The 18,832-nt window shown below is 42.6% G+C and overlaps 1 protein-coding gene across 1 annotated transcript in view; it reads left to right on the top strand.

Annotated features, from left to right (window-relative positions):
• The window catches only part of LOC135527960 (plexin-D1-like), a 120,279-nt gene that overhangs the window by 46,402 nt on the left and 55,045 nt on the right, over window positions 1-18,832 (top strand). The window contains exons 13-14 of the mRNA XM_064956658.1: window positions 9,484-9,629; window positions 16,136-16,241. Of these exons, the coding sequence (XP_064812730.1) occupies window positions 9,484-9,629; window positions 16,136-16,241 (252 nt within the window). The remainder of the gene's footprint in view (window positions 1-9,483; window positions 9,630-16,135; window positions 16,242-18,832) is intronic.

Here is an 18,832-nt window from a genome sequence, read left to right on the forward strand (position 1 = left end):
ATAAAATGGAACATTTTTGGCTCATATATTTTTTTTAAACAGGTCGCTGGTTATAGACAAGACCATAAGCAAATAGGTAAACTGGGATATGACTAAAGCATTCATCAGGGTGATTTTTCCACAAATAGAGAGGTATTTTTTGCTAACTTTCTATGTAAATGTATTGCAGTTAGATAATTTATTTATTTATTTTTGTATATATATAAATAAAAATATATATACCGAGTACTGTATGTCCACATCACCATTAAACTATTTAATTGCTAAACTACACGGTAATGAAAAGTTGTATTTTTTCAGTGATCCAATACGTAATATAGTACACTTATCATAATTTGGTTGCAATCAAAGAGGTTAGAAAAAGTATCCAGATCCTCTATGAGGCTGTGGAGGGATGTAAATAGTGGATTTAAAAGAAGACATTAATCATCAGCGTACAATGTCACCTTTATTTTTAACCCCTAGATTTCTAGCCCCTTGATATTATTGTTGGATCTGATTTTAATTGCTAACATTTCAATGGCCATAGTAAATAGATATGCCGATAGTGGACAACCTTGTTTAACTCCTCTTGACAGTTTAATACTTTCTGAGAAGTAGCCATTATTTACTATTTTACATCTGGATTTACAATGTATAACTTTAACCCATTGTATAAGAGATTTTCCAAAATTGAAATATTCCAGGCATTTGTATATAAATTCCAGTTGTACTTTTATCAAAAGCCTTTTCATAGTCAGCTATGAATACCAGGCCTAGTTTCCCAGTTTTTCAATTGTGTTCCACTGTTTCCAGTACTTGTCTTATATTATATCCAATGTATCGTCTATGTAAAAAACCTGTCTGATTAGGATGAATAATATCCAACAATAACCTTTTCATCCAATGCGCTATGCATTTTTAAGGGGCCTCCAATTGTTTTTGGACTCAATCTTTATATTTACCACTTGGATCCTGTTTCAGTAATAATGAAATCAGACCTAGTTGAGTATCTGATAATCTACCATTTTTATAGAAGTGGTTAAACATGCTAATAACGGTCCTCTGACTATATCAAAAAAGTTTTGTTATACTTCCACGGGTATGCCATCCAGCCCTGGAGTTTTCCCGGACTTACATGCTTTAATTGCATCAAGAACTTCCTCCTCTGTAATTTGCCCTTCAAATGAGTCTTTATGTACAGCTGTTAATTTTACATTATTAATATTTTTTTAATCATAACATTTACTTCAGTTAGTTGAGATGGAGGAGACTGAAATGAAAACATATGCTTAAAGTACTTTGCTTCCTCTTTCAAAATATCATTTGGGGAATCATGGGTGACTCCATCTTTTGCAACAAGTTTCAATAAAATATTCTTCAAATCAAATCAAATCAAATTGTATTTGTCACATACACATGGTTAGCGGATGTTAATGCGAGTGTAGCGAAATGCTTGTGCTTCTAGTTCCGACAATGCAGTAATAACCAACAAGTAATCTAACTAACAATTCCTAAACTTCTGTCTTATACACAGTGTAAGGGGATAAAGAATATGTACATAAGGATATATGAATGAGTGATGGTACAGAGCAGCATAGGCAAGATACAGTAGATGGTATCGAGTACAGTATATACATATGAGATGAGTATGTAAACAAAGTGGCATAGTTAAAGTGGCTAGTGATACATGTATTACATAAGGATGCAGTCGATGATATAGAGTACAGTATATACGTATGCATATGAGATGAATATGTAGGGTAAGTAACATTATATAAGGTAGCATTGTTTAAAGTGGCTAGTGATATATTTACATCATTTCCCATCAATTCCCATTATTAAAGTCGCTGGAGTTGAGTCAGTGTCAGTGTGTTGGTAGCAGCCACTCAATGTTAGTGGTGGCTGTTTAACAGTCTGATGGCCTTGAGATAGAAGCTGTTTTTCAGTCTCTCGGTCCCAGCTTTGATGCACCTGTACTGACCTCACCTTCTGGATGATAGCGGGGTGAACAGGCAGTGGCTCGGGTGGTTGATGTCCTTGATGATCTTTATGGCCTTCCTTTAACATCGGGTGGTGTAGGTGTCCTGGAGGGCAGGTAGTTTGCCCCCGGTGATGCGTTGTGCAGACCTCACTACCCTCTGGAGAGCCTTACGGTTGAGGGCGGAGCAGTTGCCATACCAGGCGGTGATACAGCCCGCCAGGATGCTCTCGATTGTGCATCTGTAGAAGTTTGTGAGTGCTTTTGGTGACAAGCCAAATTTCTTCAGCCTCCTGAGGTTGAAGAGGCGCTGCTGCGCCTTATTCACGATGCTGTCTGTGTGAGTGGACCAATTCAGTTTGTCTGTGATGTGTATGCCGAGGAACTTAAAACTTGCTACTCTCTCCACTACTGTTCCATCGATGTGGATAGGGGGGTGTTCCCTCTGCTGTTTCCTGAAGTCCACAATCATCTCCTTAGTTTTGTTGACGTTGAGTGTGAGGTTATTTTCCTGACACCACACTCCGAGGGCCCTCACCTCCTCCCTGTAGGCCGTCTCGTCGTTGTTGGTAATCAAGCCTACCACTGTTGTGTCGTCCGCAAACTTGATGATTGAGTTGGAGGCGTGCGTGGCCACACAGTCGTGGGTGATCAGGGAGTACAGGAGAGGGCTCAGAACGCACCCTTGTGGGGCCCTAGTGTTGAGGATCAGCGGGGAGGAGATGTTGTTACCTACCCTCACCACCTGGGGGCGGCCCGTCAGGAAGTCCAGGACCCAGTTGCACAGGGCGGGGTCGAGACCCAGGGTCTCGAGCTTGATGACGAGCTTGGAGGGTATTATGGTGTTGAATGCCGAGCTGTAGTCGATGAACAGCATTCTCACATAGGTATTCCTCTTGTCCAGATGGGTTAGGGCAGTGTGCAGTGTGGTTGAGATTGCATCGTCTGTGGACCTATTTGGGTGGTAAGCAAATTGGAGTGGGTCTAGGGTGTCAGGTAGGGTGGAGGTGATATGGTCCTTGACTAGTCTCTCAAAGCACTTCATGATGACGGAAGTGAGTGCTACGGGGCGGTAGTCGTTTCGCTCAGTTACCTTAGCTTTCTTGGGAACAGGAACAATGGTGGCCCTCTTGAAGCATGTGGGAACAGCAGACTGGTATAGGGATTGATTGAATATGTCCGTAAACACACCAGCCAGCTGGTCTGCGCATGCTCTGAGGGCGCGGCTGGGGATGCCGTCTGGGCCTGCAGCCTTGCGAGGGTTAACACGTTTAAATGTTTTACTCACCTCGGCTGCAGTGAAGGAGAGACCGCATGTTTCCGTTGCAGGCCGTGTCAGTGGCACTGTATTGTCCTCAAAGCGGGCAAAAAGTTATTTAGTCTGCCTGGGAGCAAGACATCCTGGTCCGTGACTGGGCTGGATTTCTTCCTGTAGTCCATGATTGACTGTAGACCCTGCCACATGCCTCTTGTGTCTGAGCCGTTGAATTGAGATTCTACTTTGTCTCTGTACTGACGCTTAGCTTGTTTGATAGCCTTACGGAGGGAATAGCTGCACTGTTTGTATTCAGTCATGTTACCAGACACCTTGCCCTGATTGAAAGCAGTGGTTCGCGCTTTCAGTTTCACGCGAATGCTGCCATCAATCCACGGTTTCTGGTTAGGGAATGTTTTAATCGTTGCTATGGGAACGACATCTTCAACGCACGTTCTAATGAACTCGCACACCGAATCAGCGTATTCGTCAATGTTGTTATCTGACGCAATACGAAACATGTCCCAGTCCACGTGATGGAAGCAGTCTTGGAGTGTGGAGGCAGCTTGGTCGGACCAGCGTTGGACAGACCTCAGCGTGGGAGCTTATTTTTTTAGTTTTTGTCTGTAGGCAGGTATCAGCAAAATGGAGTCGTGGTCAGTTTTTCCGAAAGCATTTCTATGTTGAAGATTAAAAAATAATTTGGTTAATTTCTCTCCATATTCCATCCAGTTCACTTTATTTTTTAGAATATCTAACACTTGATCTTTCTTGAATAAGTTCCTCCATTTCTTTTTGTTTTACCTCTAACTTATTCTGTGCCTCTATGGTACAGTTTTTATTGATATCTATGTTTACTGTTAGTCCTTCCATTTCCTTTTGTTGATATGGACTCTTTTGACCTAAATTGCTTTTGTTTTAGAGATGAGTACTGAATTGCATGGCCTCTAAAGGCACATTTAAAAGTCTCACATGCAATAAGGGGATCTGCTGTACATATATTATGTCGGAAAAATACTGTTATAAGTTCTTCTGTCCTAGTTAAAAACAAATTACCATCCAATAGGCTTTGATTAAATTTCCAATATCCTCACCCAAATTCTGTAAGAGCAATATATATGCCAATTATTTGGGGTCCAACTGCATTATGTCCCTTACCAACACTTTTTAAACCTTTGGTGCCATAAGAAAGTAATCAAGATGCTTAGCTTGATTGAGCCTCCGCCATGTATATCTCACAAGGTCCGGATATTTAAGCCTTCATATATCCACTAGTTGCAATATATCCATGACATTCGTGATTTCCTTCAGTGCATGAGGGTGATCTTATGTAGTGAGATTTCCTTCTCAGCCAATTGAAGTATTTAATACAATATTATAATCTCCTACCATAATAATAGAGTATTGTATTGTTTGTAGGTTTGATAAATTATTATATACATTTTCAAAAAAGCGATGATCATCATTATTTGGTCCGTAAAGATTAATGACCCAAATCTGTTTATGGTTCAATAATACATTTTAAATCATCTACCTTGCAGATCTGTTTGGACAATGTGCACATTCAGATCAAAATTATTGTTAATTCATTTCTTGGCCCCTTTTGAGTTTCTTGTCCATGGGAGAGGTATATTTCACTCTGCCCCCCCCAGTTCTTTTTCCACACAACTTTATCTAAAATGTTGAATGAGTTTCCTGTAAACAATAGATATTATATTCCTTCTCTTTTAGCCAGGTAAGTACTGATCGTCTTTTCTTATTATCTGCTAGGCCATTACAATTATAACTGGCTATACTTATTTCACCATTTACCATAATGAGATTCAGGTCTCAATTCTATTTATCAAAATATATGTTTGTAAACGTACCATTAAAAGTACCATAGTGTTTGAGTGTCCATATTGAGTGTCGATATTTACATTGCTACTAAGTAAACCTCTACTATTCCACCCGCTAATCCACCCCATCCCAAATGGGGTTGTCATCCCATTGACTGGCAGAACACCCACCGTCCCCCCCGGGTCCCAGGGCCAGTAGAAGTTAGCATTGTTCACTCTGTCAGCCCACTCAGTGTCCCTGTGTGACTCTCTGTATCAGCCATTGTGTCAGTGTCATGACTCATGGTTTGTTGTGTGAGAGTGTCCGTCTGTGTGTGTATATCCCGCTTAGATGACTGAGGTTAAAAGTGTTGAAATCCTCTATTCATGGGCAGCCCAATGTAACACACAGACACGCACACACTGAAACAGCTCCCTCAGGGGAGGTGGTTGTAAGACAGTAAACTGGGGCTGTGGTTGTGGGAGACTGGGAGCGTGATGCAATGCTTTGGCAGCCATGTTTTCCAAGACAGTCTCACCAGGAGTTAGTTAGAGTTACAGTCAGAGTTCTCAGTCTTATGGGGGAGTATCTGTTCTACCACAGTATCACCAACAGTTTACTGTTACTCTGTCCACCACAGTGACTATGTCTAAAGATTGTATGGGCTGCTCCTGTAATGCTTCCCTTTCTGCGCCACATTTTTATTTAGTCAGCTTACAGTTGGGAAATCAGTCATTCAAGCATCTTTGAGCATAAACAGTAATATGAAGTATATGTTATGTGGATAGACAAGCCAGGAAAATACAGTAATGTGTTCTATGTTTGTAATACTGCAGGTAATAAAGGCAGTTGTCTGCGAGGATCAATCTGCGAAGAGTAGTTAAGATGGACTGCAACACGGTACACAGTATGGTCACAAACAGTGGGTTTGAACCAATAATGTTGATGTTTACGGTATGATCTGAACACCTGACCATGGTAGAAATCTGGAGGCAGGATCCTTGAAGGATCTTTATCCAAATGATCAGTGTATCTCCACAAGAGCCCAACCAATTCATAAATTCCTGTCAAGATTAACTGGAGCATTGTAGAGGTCTTTAGAGATCCTTTATTGTTGAATGCGTTTTGAGATCAGGAAATCTCCTGATGTTATTGTACTGTACTTTGCTCCCCTCATCATGACTCATTCACAGAGGAGTGACGGGTGTAAATGAGCAGCATGGCAGCTAACGCTATCGCTAACACCAGACATGATAACACCCGTTAACACCAGAGAGAGAGGGAGATGTCCCAGATACATGGTGATAATTACTGTACCTACCAAGGAGAGCTTGGAGGTGTGTGCATGTGTGTGTGTATGTGTGTGTCACAATTTAATCTAAAGGCTTAAAAATGTGACTCATTTTGGGATAAGCTAGTTGAAGGTCAAAAACTTTGTGTTACCAAACACTTATATCAATCACCCTGTTGGTCTTATACAAATCAAAACAAATCACATTTTATTGGTCACATACACATGATTAGCAGATGTTAATTCAAGTGTAGCGAAATGCTTGTGCTTCTAGTTCTGACCGTGCAGCAATATCTAACACGTAATCTAACAATTTCACAATAACTACCTTATACACACAAGTGTGAAGGAATGAATAAGAATATGTACATATAAATATATGGATGAGCGATGTCCGAACGGCATAGGCAAGATGTAGTAGATGGTATAGAGTACAGTATATACATATGAGATGAGTAATGTAGGGTATGTAAACATTATATAAAGTGGCATTGTTTAAAGTGACTAGTGATACATTTATTATATCCAATATTTCATTATTAAAGTGGCTAGAGGTTTGAGTCAGTATGTTGACATCAGCCAGTCAATGTTAGTGATGGCTGTTTAACAGTCTGATGGCCTTGAGATAGAAGCTGTTTTTTAGTCTCTCGGTCCCAGCTTTGATGCACCTGTACTGACCTCGCCTTCTGGATGATAGCGGGGTGAACAGGCAGTGGCTCAGGTGGTTGTTATCCTTGATGATCTTTTTGGCCTTCCTGTGACATCGGGTGGTGTAGGTGTCCTGCAGGGCAGGCAGTTTGCCCCCGGTGATGCATTGGGCAGACCTCACTACCCTCTGGAGAGCCTTGCGGTTGAAGGCGGAGCAGTTGCCATACCAGGCGGTGACACAGCCCGACAGGATGCTCTTGATTGTGCATCTGTAAAAGTTTGTGAGTCTTTTTGGTGACTTCTTCACCATGCTGTCTGTGTGGGTGGACCATTTCAGTTTGTCCATGATGTGTACGCAGAGGAATTTGAAACTTTCCACCTTCTCCACTACTGTCGCGTCGATGTGGATGGGGGGGTGCTCCCTCTGCTGTTTCCTGAAGTCCATGATCATCTCCTTTGTTCTGTTGACGTTGAGTGTGAGGTTATTTTCCTGGCACCACACTCCGAGGGCCCTCACCTCCTCCCTGTAGGCCGTCTCGTCCCAGGGTCTCAAGCTTCATGACGAGTTCTGAGGGTACTATGGTGTTAAATGCTGAGCTGTAGTCGATGAACAGCATTCTCACATAGGTATTCCTCTTGTCCAGATGGGTTAGGGCAGTGTGATTGCGATTGCGTCGTCTGTGGACCTATTGGAGCGGTAAGCAAATTGGAGTGGGTCTAGGGTGTCAGGTAGGGGGGAGGTGATATGGTCCTTGACTAGTCTCTCAAAGCACTTCATGATGACGGAAGTGAGTGCTACGGGGCGATAGTCGTTTAGCTCAGTTACCTTAGCTTTCTTGGGAACAGGAACAATGGCCCTCTTGAAGCATCTGGGAACAGCAGACTGGGATAGAGATTGACTTAATATGTCCGTAAACACACTAGCCAGCTGGTCTGCGCATGCTCTGAGTACGCGGCTAGGGATGCCGTCTAGGCCGGCAGCCTTGCGAGGGTTAACACTTTTAAATGTTTTACTCACGTTGGTTGCAGATCTGGGTTCTTTGTGAATTTATAACTGTTTGTTTTTATATGGTAATGTAAGTGTAAGTTACACACTATGTCCTCATTTCTCACTTTAGCTTGGAAGCACAATGTTTGTGTATCTCAGCTGTCAATCACATGAATACTTATGAATACTTTTCTTAATGTAGACCCACCCCCTCCCCTCTCACCCAGATCAAGTGGAAGCACAGTTTTTATGTGTGATAGATCTGCAGCTCGCTCGAGCCAGGCTAATAACCCACGGAGGGGTCACAGCGACCTCGGGACAGCCAGGGAAATGGTCAGTCTGCGAGGCATGATCCAAAGATGACAGTAACCCCTGGAGCCTCTAGAGGTTGCCCTTAGACACTGATCTATGACCAGTTTTTCCTCCCCCAAGTCTAGTATTGAACATGAGTGGAGGGGGGGGGGGAAACAAAGCTGACCTCAGATCAGCCCATAGGAGCAACCTCCCTGTGTCTCCATGGTAGGATTTTCTAAACTAGCTAGCTACGCTACACTGGGAGTTGATGGTAGATTGCTTTTGCCTGGGAGTCAGAGATAGCTATCTCTGTGGTTGTGTTTCCGTGGTGATTGGATAAATACTCTCTCTCCATGGCTCCTTAGAGGAATGCTGGGAGAAGCAAGGTCAAGGTTGAAATGATGTGTGAGAGCATGCTTCTGATCATAATATGTCAAAGGAATTTCAAATACTGTAGGGACAATAGGCTACTGGAGGAATGGGAGTATAGGCTGGCTCCCTCGCTGTAGATTTGCTATCTCTCTCACCCTCACTACCCTCTCTTCCCCATCTTCATATTCTCCCCTGTTGATCTCACTCTTCCCCATCTTCATATTCTCCCCTGCTGATCTCACTCTTCCCCATCTTCATATTCTCCCCTGTTGATCCCTCTCTTCCCTGTCTTCATATTCTCCCCTGTTTATCTCTCTCTCTTCCCCCTATTCACTCTAACAACCCAATATCTGTACCACTCCCACTCCCTTCCATCTACCTCTTCGTCTTTCCTGCTTATTGCTCTCTCACGTTACATTTGAGTAATTTAGCAGATGCTCTTATACAGAGCAATTTACAGGAGCAGTTAGGGTTAAATGCCTTGTTCAAGGAGACATCGACAGATTTTTTACGGAGTCTGCTCAGGGATTCAAACATTTCGATTACTCGCCCAACACTCTTAACCACTAGGCTACCTTCTCCTTGACGATGTACCACTCCTCTCTGCCTCTCTTTATACTGTAGCTCTCTTGCTCTCAGTCTCACTTGAGTCCTGGAAGAACTACTGAGGTTTCAGAGTACACATACAGATACAGGCCTGTAGCTCAGAGAGGTACTGACTGAAGAGCCCTCTATATAAATCCTGACCACAAAGTGAGTGGAGGGAATGTGTCTCTCTCAATTATATCTAAATCTTGAGCTCAAGAGGAATATATGCAGGCACTTATCCCTCTTTCCTTCTCTCTCTTTGCCCACAGATCTCCCCCCTGAGTGGACCGTTGGAGGGGGGCACCCTGCTCACGGTGCAGGGCAGGAACATGGGCCGCAGGGCTGATGTGGTGAAGGTCTCCATCGGGATGGTTCCATGTAAAATCCTGCCTTACCGATACACCGTCTCTGTACAGTAAGTACCTTTCTTATGATTAATTGATTGATTCATTAATTGGTTGATACATGCATTCATTTATTCAGTCATTCAGTGACTTTGTGCACAGGTGTCAGAAGTTCACAAACAAAAAATGTTGTTAATTGTTTTGAATCATATTATAAACTGGGTGGTTCGAGCCCTGAATGCTGATTAACTGACAGGTATATCAGACCGTATACCATAGGTATGACGAAACATTTATTTTTACTGCTCTAATTTGGTAACCAGTTTATAATAGCAACAAGGCACGAGGGGGTGTGGTATATGGCCAATATACCACGGTTAAGGGCTGTGTCCAGGAGCTCTGCAATGCGTCGTGCCTAAGAACAGCCCATAGCCGTGGTATATATATATTTTTATATATGTACATATATAGACTTATTTTTCTACTGTATTATTGACTGTATGTTTGTTTTACTCCATGTGTAACTCTGTGTTGTTGTATGTGTCGAACTGCTTGGCCAGGTCGCAATTGTAAATGAGAACTTGTTCTCAACTTGCCTACCTGGTTAAATAAAGGTGAAATAAAAATAATAATAATATTGGCCATATACAGTGCCTTGCGAAAGTATTCGGCCCCCTTGAACTTTGCGACCTTTTGCCACATTTCAGGCTTCAAACATAAAGATATAAAACTGTATTTTTTTGTGAAGAATCAACAAGTGGGACACAATCATGAAGTGGAACGACATTTATTGGATATTTCAAACTTTTTTAACAAATCAAAAACTGAAAAATTGGGCGTGCAAAATTATTCAGCCCCTTTACTTTCAGTGCAGCAAACTCTCTCCAGAAGTTCAGTGAGGATCTCTGAATGATCCAATGTTGACCTAAATGACTAATGATGATAAATACAATCCACCTGTGTGTAATCAAGTCTCCATATAAAAAAGAGGCCCATGATCACTCTGGATTAACTGCAGAGATCTACAGCTGAGGTGGGAGACTCTGTCCATAGGACAACAATCAGTCGTATATTGCACAAATCTGGCCTTTATGGAAGAGTGGCAAGAAGAAAGCCATTTCTTAAAGATATCCATAAAAAGTGTTGTTTAAAGTTTGCCACAAGCCACCTGGGAGACACACCAAACATGTGGAAGAAGGTGCTCTGGTCAGATGAAACCAAAATTGAACTTTTTGGCAACAATGCAAAACGTTATGTTTGGCGTAAAAGCAACACAGCTCATCACCCTGAACACACCATACCCACTGTCAAACATGGTGGTGGCAGCATCATGGTTTGGGCCTGCTTTTCTTCAGCAGGGACAGGGAAGATGGTTAAAATTGATGGGAAGATGGATGGAGCCAAATACAGGACCATTCTGGAAGAAAACCTGATGGAGTCTGCAAAAGACCTGAGACTGGGACGGAGATTTGTCTTCCAACAAGACAATGATCCAAAACATAAAGCAAAATCTACAATGGAATGGTTCAAAAATAAACATATCCAGGTGTTAGAATGGCCAAGTCAAAGTCCAGACCTGAATCCAATCGAGAATCTGTGGAAAGAACTGAAAACTGCTGTTCACAAATGCTCTCCATCCAACCTCACTGAGCTCGAGCTGTTTTGCAAGGAGGAATGGGAAAGAATTTCAGTCTCTCGATGTGCAAAACTGATAGAGACATACCCCAAGCGACTTACAGCTGTAATCACATCAAAAGGTGGCGCTACAAAGTATTAACTTAAGGGGGCTGAATAATTTTGCACGCCCAATTTTTCAGTTTTTGATTTGTTAAAAAAGTTTGAAATATCCAATAAATGTCGTTCCACTTCATGATTGTGTCCCACTTGTTGTTGATTCTTCACAAAAAAATACAGTTTTATATCTTTATGTTTGAAGCCTGAAATGTGGCAAAAGGTCGCAAAGTTCAAGGGGGCCAAATACTTTCGCAAGGCACTGTACCACAACCCCTCGTGCCTTATTGCTTAAATATAGAACGCCTTTATAGAACATTACTATTCACTTTAAACCATTCCATTCACATAAAGGAGATAATTCAAGACCACAACATTATCACCAAGGATACAGCAGAACCCTGGGTTAAACCCCGCACATAGTATTCCATGGAAACACCGTAACTCTAGAACCACATAACAACTTCCATACCAATGTCCATAATGTTCCATGGATGGAAATGTTTATCTGGTCCCTCTCCACTGGAGCCAATCAGGCTGTATTAGAATACAGACCCGTGTTGGGGTAACCCGCAGGTCTTACCTGGTTGTCACTACACAAGCTCTTGTTTGATGCCCACATCAAAAGTGTGACCAATTTTTTCATCTTCAGAACATTGCCAGGTTAAGTCTTATGCTGTCACAGCCTGCAGCTGAGTGACTCATCCACACCTTTATCTCCTCCTGTCTGGACTATTGTAATGCCCTTTTTGTTGGCACATCTGCTAGGTGTCTAAACAGGCTACAATATGTCCAGAACCGTGCTGCATGTGTCCTCACCCACACCTCACCCCCGTGAGCACATCACGCCAGCGCTGTTCAGCCTCCACTGGCTCCCCATGAGCCTATGCTTTGACTTTAAAATCCTGGATAACACCTACCAAGCTATTCACAACTCTGGATCCAAGTACCTGTCTGACCTCATGCTACCCTCCTGCCCCACACGCACCCTTCACTCCTCCAGGTCCATCTCCCTTAAGCAGCCCCACAGCAGACTAAAAACTATGGGTGGCAGGGCTTTCAGTTGTGTGTCTCCTCGTCTGTGGAACGCACTTCCAGTCACTGTCAGGGCTGCAGAATCTCTGGGCTCGTTTAAGGAACAGCTGAAGACTGAGCTGTTCGGAAAATAACCTCTGTTAATTCAGTTCTACTGTCATCCGGATCTGACGACACTGTATATAGCTTTGATTGTTGTCTGTGTTCTGTGTTATGAATTATTACTATTACTACATACGTCTCACACACTCTCCCAAACACACACACTCTCCAGATCGCTCCAAATTCAGCGAATCAGATTTCACACCCAGTATGACCTCACCCTGCTTGCTCGTCCTTCATTGATTCCCTGAGCTGGTTGTTATGACTGCTAAATGTTTCCTCCTTGGAGGGAGTGGTGCTGACAAATCAAAACATGTCAGTGTGTCTGACAGCAGATTCACTCACTGAATAGACACAGACACCGGTGACCTCGCTGCGGCCATGGCTGTTGAGACAGGTGTCCGTTCGTGTGCTGAGAGGTCAAGGGGTCAGAGCTGTGAGCCAGAGGGACTTGTGCTGCTCTGGAGAGAGAGAGTTGAAGTCAGAACGTGTTCATTAATAATGTGGGTTAGGTAGCGGCACCTCATTAAGTGTAGTACATGTATATGACCCACTCTGGACACGTCTCTTGGTTTAAGAGTAGAAGTTCAAGCTGCCTACTTTCTACCCAATCCTTCATCACTCTTTCATGTCTCTTTTGCGTCCTGGTTGGCTTCTCTCTCTCTCTCTCTCTCTCTCTCTCTCTCTATCGCACGCACGCACACGCACACACGCACGCACGCACACACACACACCGTCTTCACCAGGCTCAGTTGCTGATTATCTTAGTCCTCCTCTCTGGGTAAATATCCAGAGACATTGCCCATGGAGTCAAAACATCCCCCACTGGAAGCTAAAATATTTCCTTTCTTGGCGGTGAAGGAATGTAGTACGAGGGTCAGTCAGTGCTGTGCCTTACAGCCTGGCTGCCATACTGGCTGGCTGCCTTACAGCCTGGCTGCCTTACTGGCTGGCTGCCTTACTGAATTACTGCCTGGCTGCCTTACTGCTTCACTGCCTAGATGCCTTACTGCCTGGCTGTCCTACTGCCTTACTGCCTGGCTTGGTGGCTGGGTTTTACAGAGACAGGGTGGGCTCTGCATGGGATTAGACTGCATCAACAACACCAGTCACCTTTGACACAGCTACAGTATCTACTGTAATAATACAGACTTGGATGGACTTCATTAGTTAGATTTCATATTTATCACCTTGATCCATCTTTATGAGCTCAGGGATCCTCATCAGAACCAGTCCTTCAGCCCAACCCAGCCATACCGTGCCATACCCAGCCTTGTGCCCGGCCCCATTTCTGGTTCTGCCCTTTCTCTGTGGTACCTGACTCACATTTATAAAAGGTTTAGACCCTCTTCAGAGGATTTAGCTTCCTGTTAGTCAGCGACTAGACCCCTGTTTAGGTTGCCAGGTAACCAGGACCACTATAGGACCTGCCACCTGACTAAATATACTGCCCCCACGTGCCCAACAAGAGGATGGTGGAGGGATGGGCTTTGAACCATGTGGGGTTGAGGTAGGGGGGGTCCTGATTCCCCCTTTGTTTATTTCTGTGGGGAGTCATTAGATCATAGCCTGGTCCCAGGTCTGTACTGTCTGCTTTAGCCAACTCCTCTGACTGGCAGGGCCCAAGCACATAGAGACACAGCACATACAGGCCTTCCAAAATGTTCTCTGTGCGCCATCACTGTATGATTAATCCTACTGCTTCCCTCTGGTCCCAATACTGTATGATGACATGAGGCTTAATTACAGCTATGAGGTGATAAAACAAACATCCAGTCAGCTCGTCGATCCCCTCTGTGGTTAACTGCATCTGGAACAGGGGGCTTTGAAGTCCCCCTCCACTGGGTTTAGTCAACACTGTACAGTACTGAGCATAGACATTATTAATCCACTGGGTTTAGTCAACACTGTACAGTACTGAACATATACATTATTACTCCACTGGGTTTAGTCAACACTGTACAGTACTGAGCATAGACATTATTAATCCACTGGGTTTAGTCAACACTGTACAGTACTGAACATATACAGTATTACTCCACTGGGTTTAGTCAACACTGTACAGTACTGAGCATAGACATTATTAATCCACTGGGCTTAGTCAACACTGTACAGTACTGAACATATACATTATTACTCCACTGGGTTTAGTCAACACTGTACAGTACTGAACATATACATTATTACTCTACTGGGTTTAGTCAACACTGTACAGTACTGAACATATACATTATTACTCTACTGGGTTTAGTCAACACTGTACAGTACTGAACATATACAGTATTACTCCACTGGGTTTAGTCAACGCTGTACAGTACTGAGCATAGACATTATTAATCCACTGGGCTTAGTCAACACTGTACAGTACTGAACATATACATTATTACTCCACTGGGTTTAGTCAACACTGTACAGTACTGAACATATACATTATTACTCTACTGGGTTTAGTCAACACTGTACAGTACTGAACATATACATTATTACTCTACTGGGTTTAGTCAACACTGTACAGTACTGAACATATACAGTATTACTCCACTGGGTTTAGTCAACACTGTACAGTACTGAGCATAGACATTATTAATCCACTGGGCTTAGTCAACACTGTACAGTACTGAACATATACATTATTACTCCACTGGGTTTAGTCAACACTGTACAGTACTGAACATATACATTATTACTCTACTGGGTTTAGTCAACACTGTACAGTACTGAACATATACATTATTACTCCACTGGGTTTAGTCAACACTGTACAGTACTGAACATATACATTATTACTCCACTGGGTTTAGTCAACACTGTACAGTACTGAACATATACATTATTACTCCACTGGGTTTAGTCAACACTGTACAGTACTGAACATATACATTATTACTCTACTGGGTTTAGTCAACACTGTACAGTACTGAACATATACATTATTACTCTACTGGGTTTAGTCAACACTGTACAGTATTGAGCATAGACATTATTACTCCACTGGGTTTAGTCAACACTGTACAGTACTGAGCATAGACATTATTAATCCACTGGGTTTAGTCAACACTGTACAGTACTGAACATATACATTATTACAAAACCTCTAAGGATCTATATTTTATTGTCTGTTTTGCTTTGTTAAAAAAGTTGTGAAACACATCAGAAGGGGCACAGGGGTACGTGCCCTCTCAGATTTGTCCTGCTTCGAAATTAGTAAGTAATTACTAAATGTACTGAATAAGACATACAGTATTCCTTTCAGTCTTTTACGCAGATGTTAGAGATGCAGAGAAGCATATATATATATATATTTTTTTTAAACGACCACAGGAGGATACAGACAGCTCAAAAGTTATGCTTAGATATGCAGAAAAATAATACATATTTTTTTACATAGAATTAAGCATAATGATTATGGCTAGATGGCAGGAAAATTGTGTTTCAAGTGTTGGAAAAATGCAAAAATTTTCAAACTTATGCACCACCCCCCAGCCATCCTCACATACTGGACCTTCTATCGTATCAGATATTTGTGCTTCATGATGCCCCTGAAACTCTTGACAAAGAAAAAAATCATGATCCACACAGTTGACACAGAAACATCCTTAAAGGCAGTTGCCAACAGGCTGTGATGTTCCAGTGGAGTTGGTGATGATTGTTAATGATGGTTCCTATTGAGCTTGTCCACTGTCATCACAATGTTGTGTTCTATCTACAGGTTGGTGTGTGTTACTGGGCAGACCTTTGATCCCACAAATGATAACGTCAGAGTTACCGTGAACCAGAATGCAATGGGGGTGTCCAAAGAGGTCTTCTCATACTTGGTGAGTGTGTTCCTGTTGTCAATCCTCTCTATTTTTCTCTATTTAATCTATTTAATGACTCTGTCTTCTCTGTTTCTCTCCCTCATACTTTCCCTCATTCCCCTTTTCTTTCTCTCTGTCTGTCTCTCTTGCTCTCTTTCTCTCTGTCTCTGTCTCTCTTTTTCTCTCCCTCTCATTCTCTCTGTCTCTCTCTTTTCCCTCTCTCTCTCTCATTCTCATTCACTCTGTCTGTCTCTCTCTTGCTCTCTTTCTCTCTGTCTCTCTCTCTCTCCCTCTCATTCGCTCTGTCTGTCTCTCTCTTGCTCTCTTTTTCTCTCCTTCTCATTCGCTCTGTCTCTCTCTCCCTCTCATTCGCTCTGTCTCTCTCTTTTCCCTCTCATTCTCTCTGTCTCTCTCTTTTCCCTCTCTCTCACTCTAATTCTCTCTTCCTTCCTCCTTTTTTCTCTCCTTACTCCCTGACCTGTCTTTACATTTTCTTCCTCCTACTTATTTATTTTGCTCGAAGTCTGTCTCTTGCTCGTTAAATCTTTCCATCCTTTCTTTTCCCTCGACCCTCTGTCTCTCCCCAGTCCCTGGTCCTTGTTCATACTGGGAAAGTGTTCCCAATGTGTCAGTTGAATGTTAGTAGATTTGTCTCCTGATATTCAGGAATGCATATGTGTGGGAATCTTCAAACATTCATCAGAACTGCAACTAAGCGCTATTGCCATGCAGAACTCGGTGCCAGTAAAAACAAACATGGAGCTTGTTGAAATGTCCTCCTCTTTGAATTCATTACAAACCGAGGAGTCCGGCTGCTTCTTCTGCTGATTGACCTTGACCCACACAGTCTCCTATTGGATTAGGACGACACAGACTGGAAATACACAACTAAATCCTCTGTTTCTTTTTGCTTATGGACAAAGAGTTTATTTTTAATTCAACTGGGATGTTGGAAAATTTCAGTCACTTTTAAGAAAGGCTTCTGCTTGTGAGTCATGATCTCAGGGATAAATAACAGACTTGGAGACAAGAGGGTGCAAAACATGCAAAACAACAAATGCTTTTTAGGCTTGTGGGAACCCCTTGCGGTCCCCTACCACTTTTTGGGTTGCTTCTCCAGGGTGTGAGGGAAAGACAGGGAGAAAATGGATGAAGGGGATTCTGAGGAAAAGGGATAATGGTTCGGATCCAAACGGAGACAGGATGGGCACCTCCTCTGCACCTCCTTCCTCCTTCCTCTGGCCGGAAACATCTGCCTCTACCTTACACACACACACACACACACACACACACACACACACACACACACACACACACACACACACACACACACACACAAACACACACACAATAGAAATCTCTGCTTGTTCACACACACACAGGAAGTGAATCCTGTCAGTGAGAATGAGAGGTCTTCCCTGGAGGCAAGGTTCACAGAGGGGAGAGAAGCTTTGGCAGTCTCCGGAATGCTGATGCTGTATAGCTGTATTGGGATATTTGTCTTAGCCCCAGGGACCTATCCTCCGTCTGTGTGTGTGTGTGTGTGTGTGTGTGTGTGTGTGTGTGTGTGTGTGTGTGTGTGTGTGTGTGTGTGTGTGTGTGTGTGTGTGTGTGTGTGTGTGTGTGTGTGTTTCAAGTTTTATATTGTCACATGCACCAGTAGAGTGAAATGCTTAGCTTGCAAGCCCTATCCAACAGTGCTGTATCCATTATTAAAATAGTAGAATTAAAAAGAACAAAGAAAAAAACAGAAGAAGTAAGAGACCTATATACAGGGTAAATGTACAACGTGCAGCTACGCTTGAGCATTTGAGGTGTGTTTGTGTGTGTGTGTCACAGGAGGTTGATGGCACCTTAATTGGGGACGATGGGCTCATGATAATGACTGGAGTGGAATAGGTGGAATGGTATCAAATACATGTTTGATGCCATTCCATTTGCTCTGTTTCAGCCTTTATTATGAGCCATGCTCCCTTCAGCAGCCTCCACTGGTGTCAAATCAACTCAAATCAAATGTTATTGGTCACACACATGTGTTTAGCAGATGTTATTGTGAGTGTAGCAAAATGCTTGTGCTTCTAGCTCCGACAGTGCAGTAATATCTAAAAAGTAATATCTAACAGTATAATATAGTATCTACAAATACCCAAAATACACGTAAATCTATGTGAGGAATGGATTAAGAATACAGTGCCTTGCGAAAGTATTCGGCCCCCTTGAACTTTGCGACCTTTTGCTACATTTCAGACTTCAAACATAAAGATATAAAACTGTATTTTTTTGTGAAGAATCAACAACAAGTGGGACACAATCATGAAGTGGAACGACATTTATTGGACATTTCAAACTTTAACAAATCAAAAACTGAAAAATTGGGCGTGCAAAATTATTCAGCCCCTTTACTTTCAGTGCAGCAAACTCTCTCCAGAAGTTCAGTGAGGATCTCTGAATGATCCAATGTTGACCTAAATGACTAATGATGATAAATACAATCCATCTGTGTGTAATCAAGTCTCCGTATAAATGCACCTGCACTATGATAGTCTCAGAGGTCCGTTAAAAGCGCAGAGAGCATCATGAAGAACAAGGAACACACCAGGCAGGTCCGA

This window comes from Oncorhynchus masou, chromosome 33 (assembly GCF_036934945.1).
Source record: "Oncorhynchus masou masou isolate Uvic2021 chromosome 33, UVic_Omas_1.1, whole genome shotgun sequence".
NCBI lineage: Eukaryota > Metazoa > Chordata > Actinopteri > Salmoniformes > Salmonidae > Oncorhynchus > Oncorhynchus masou.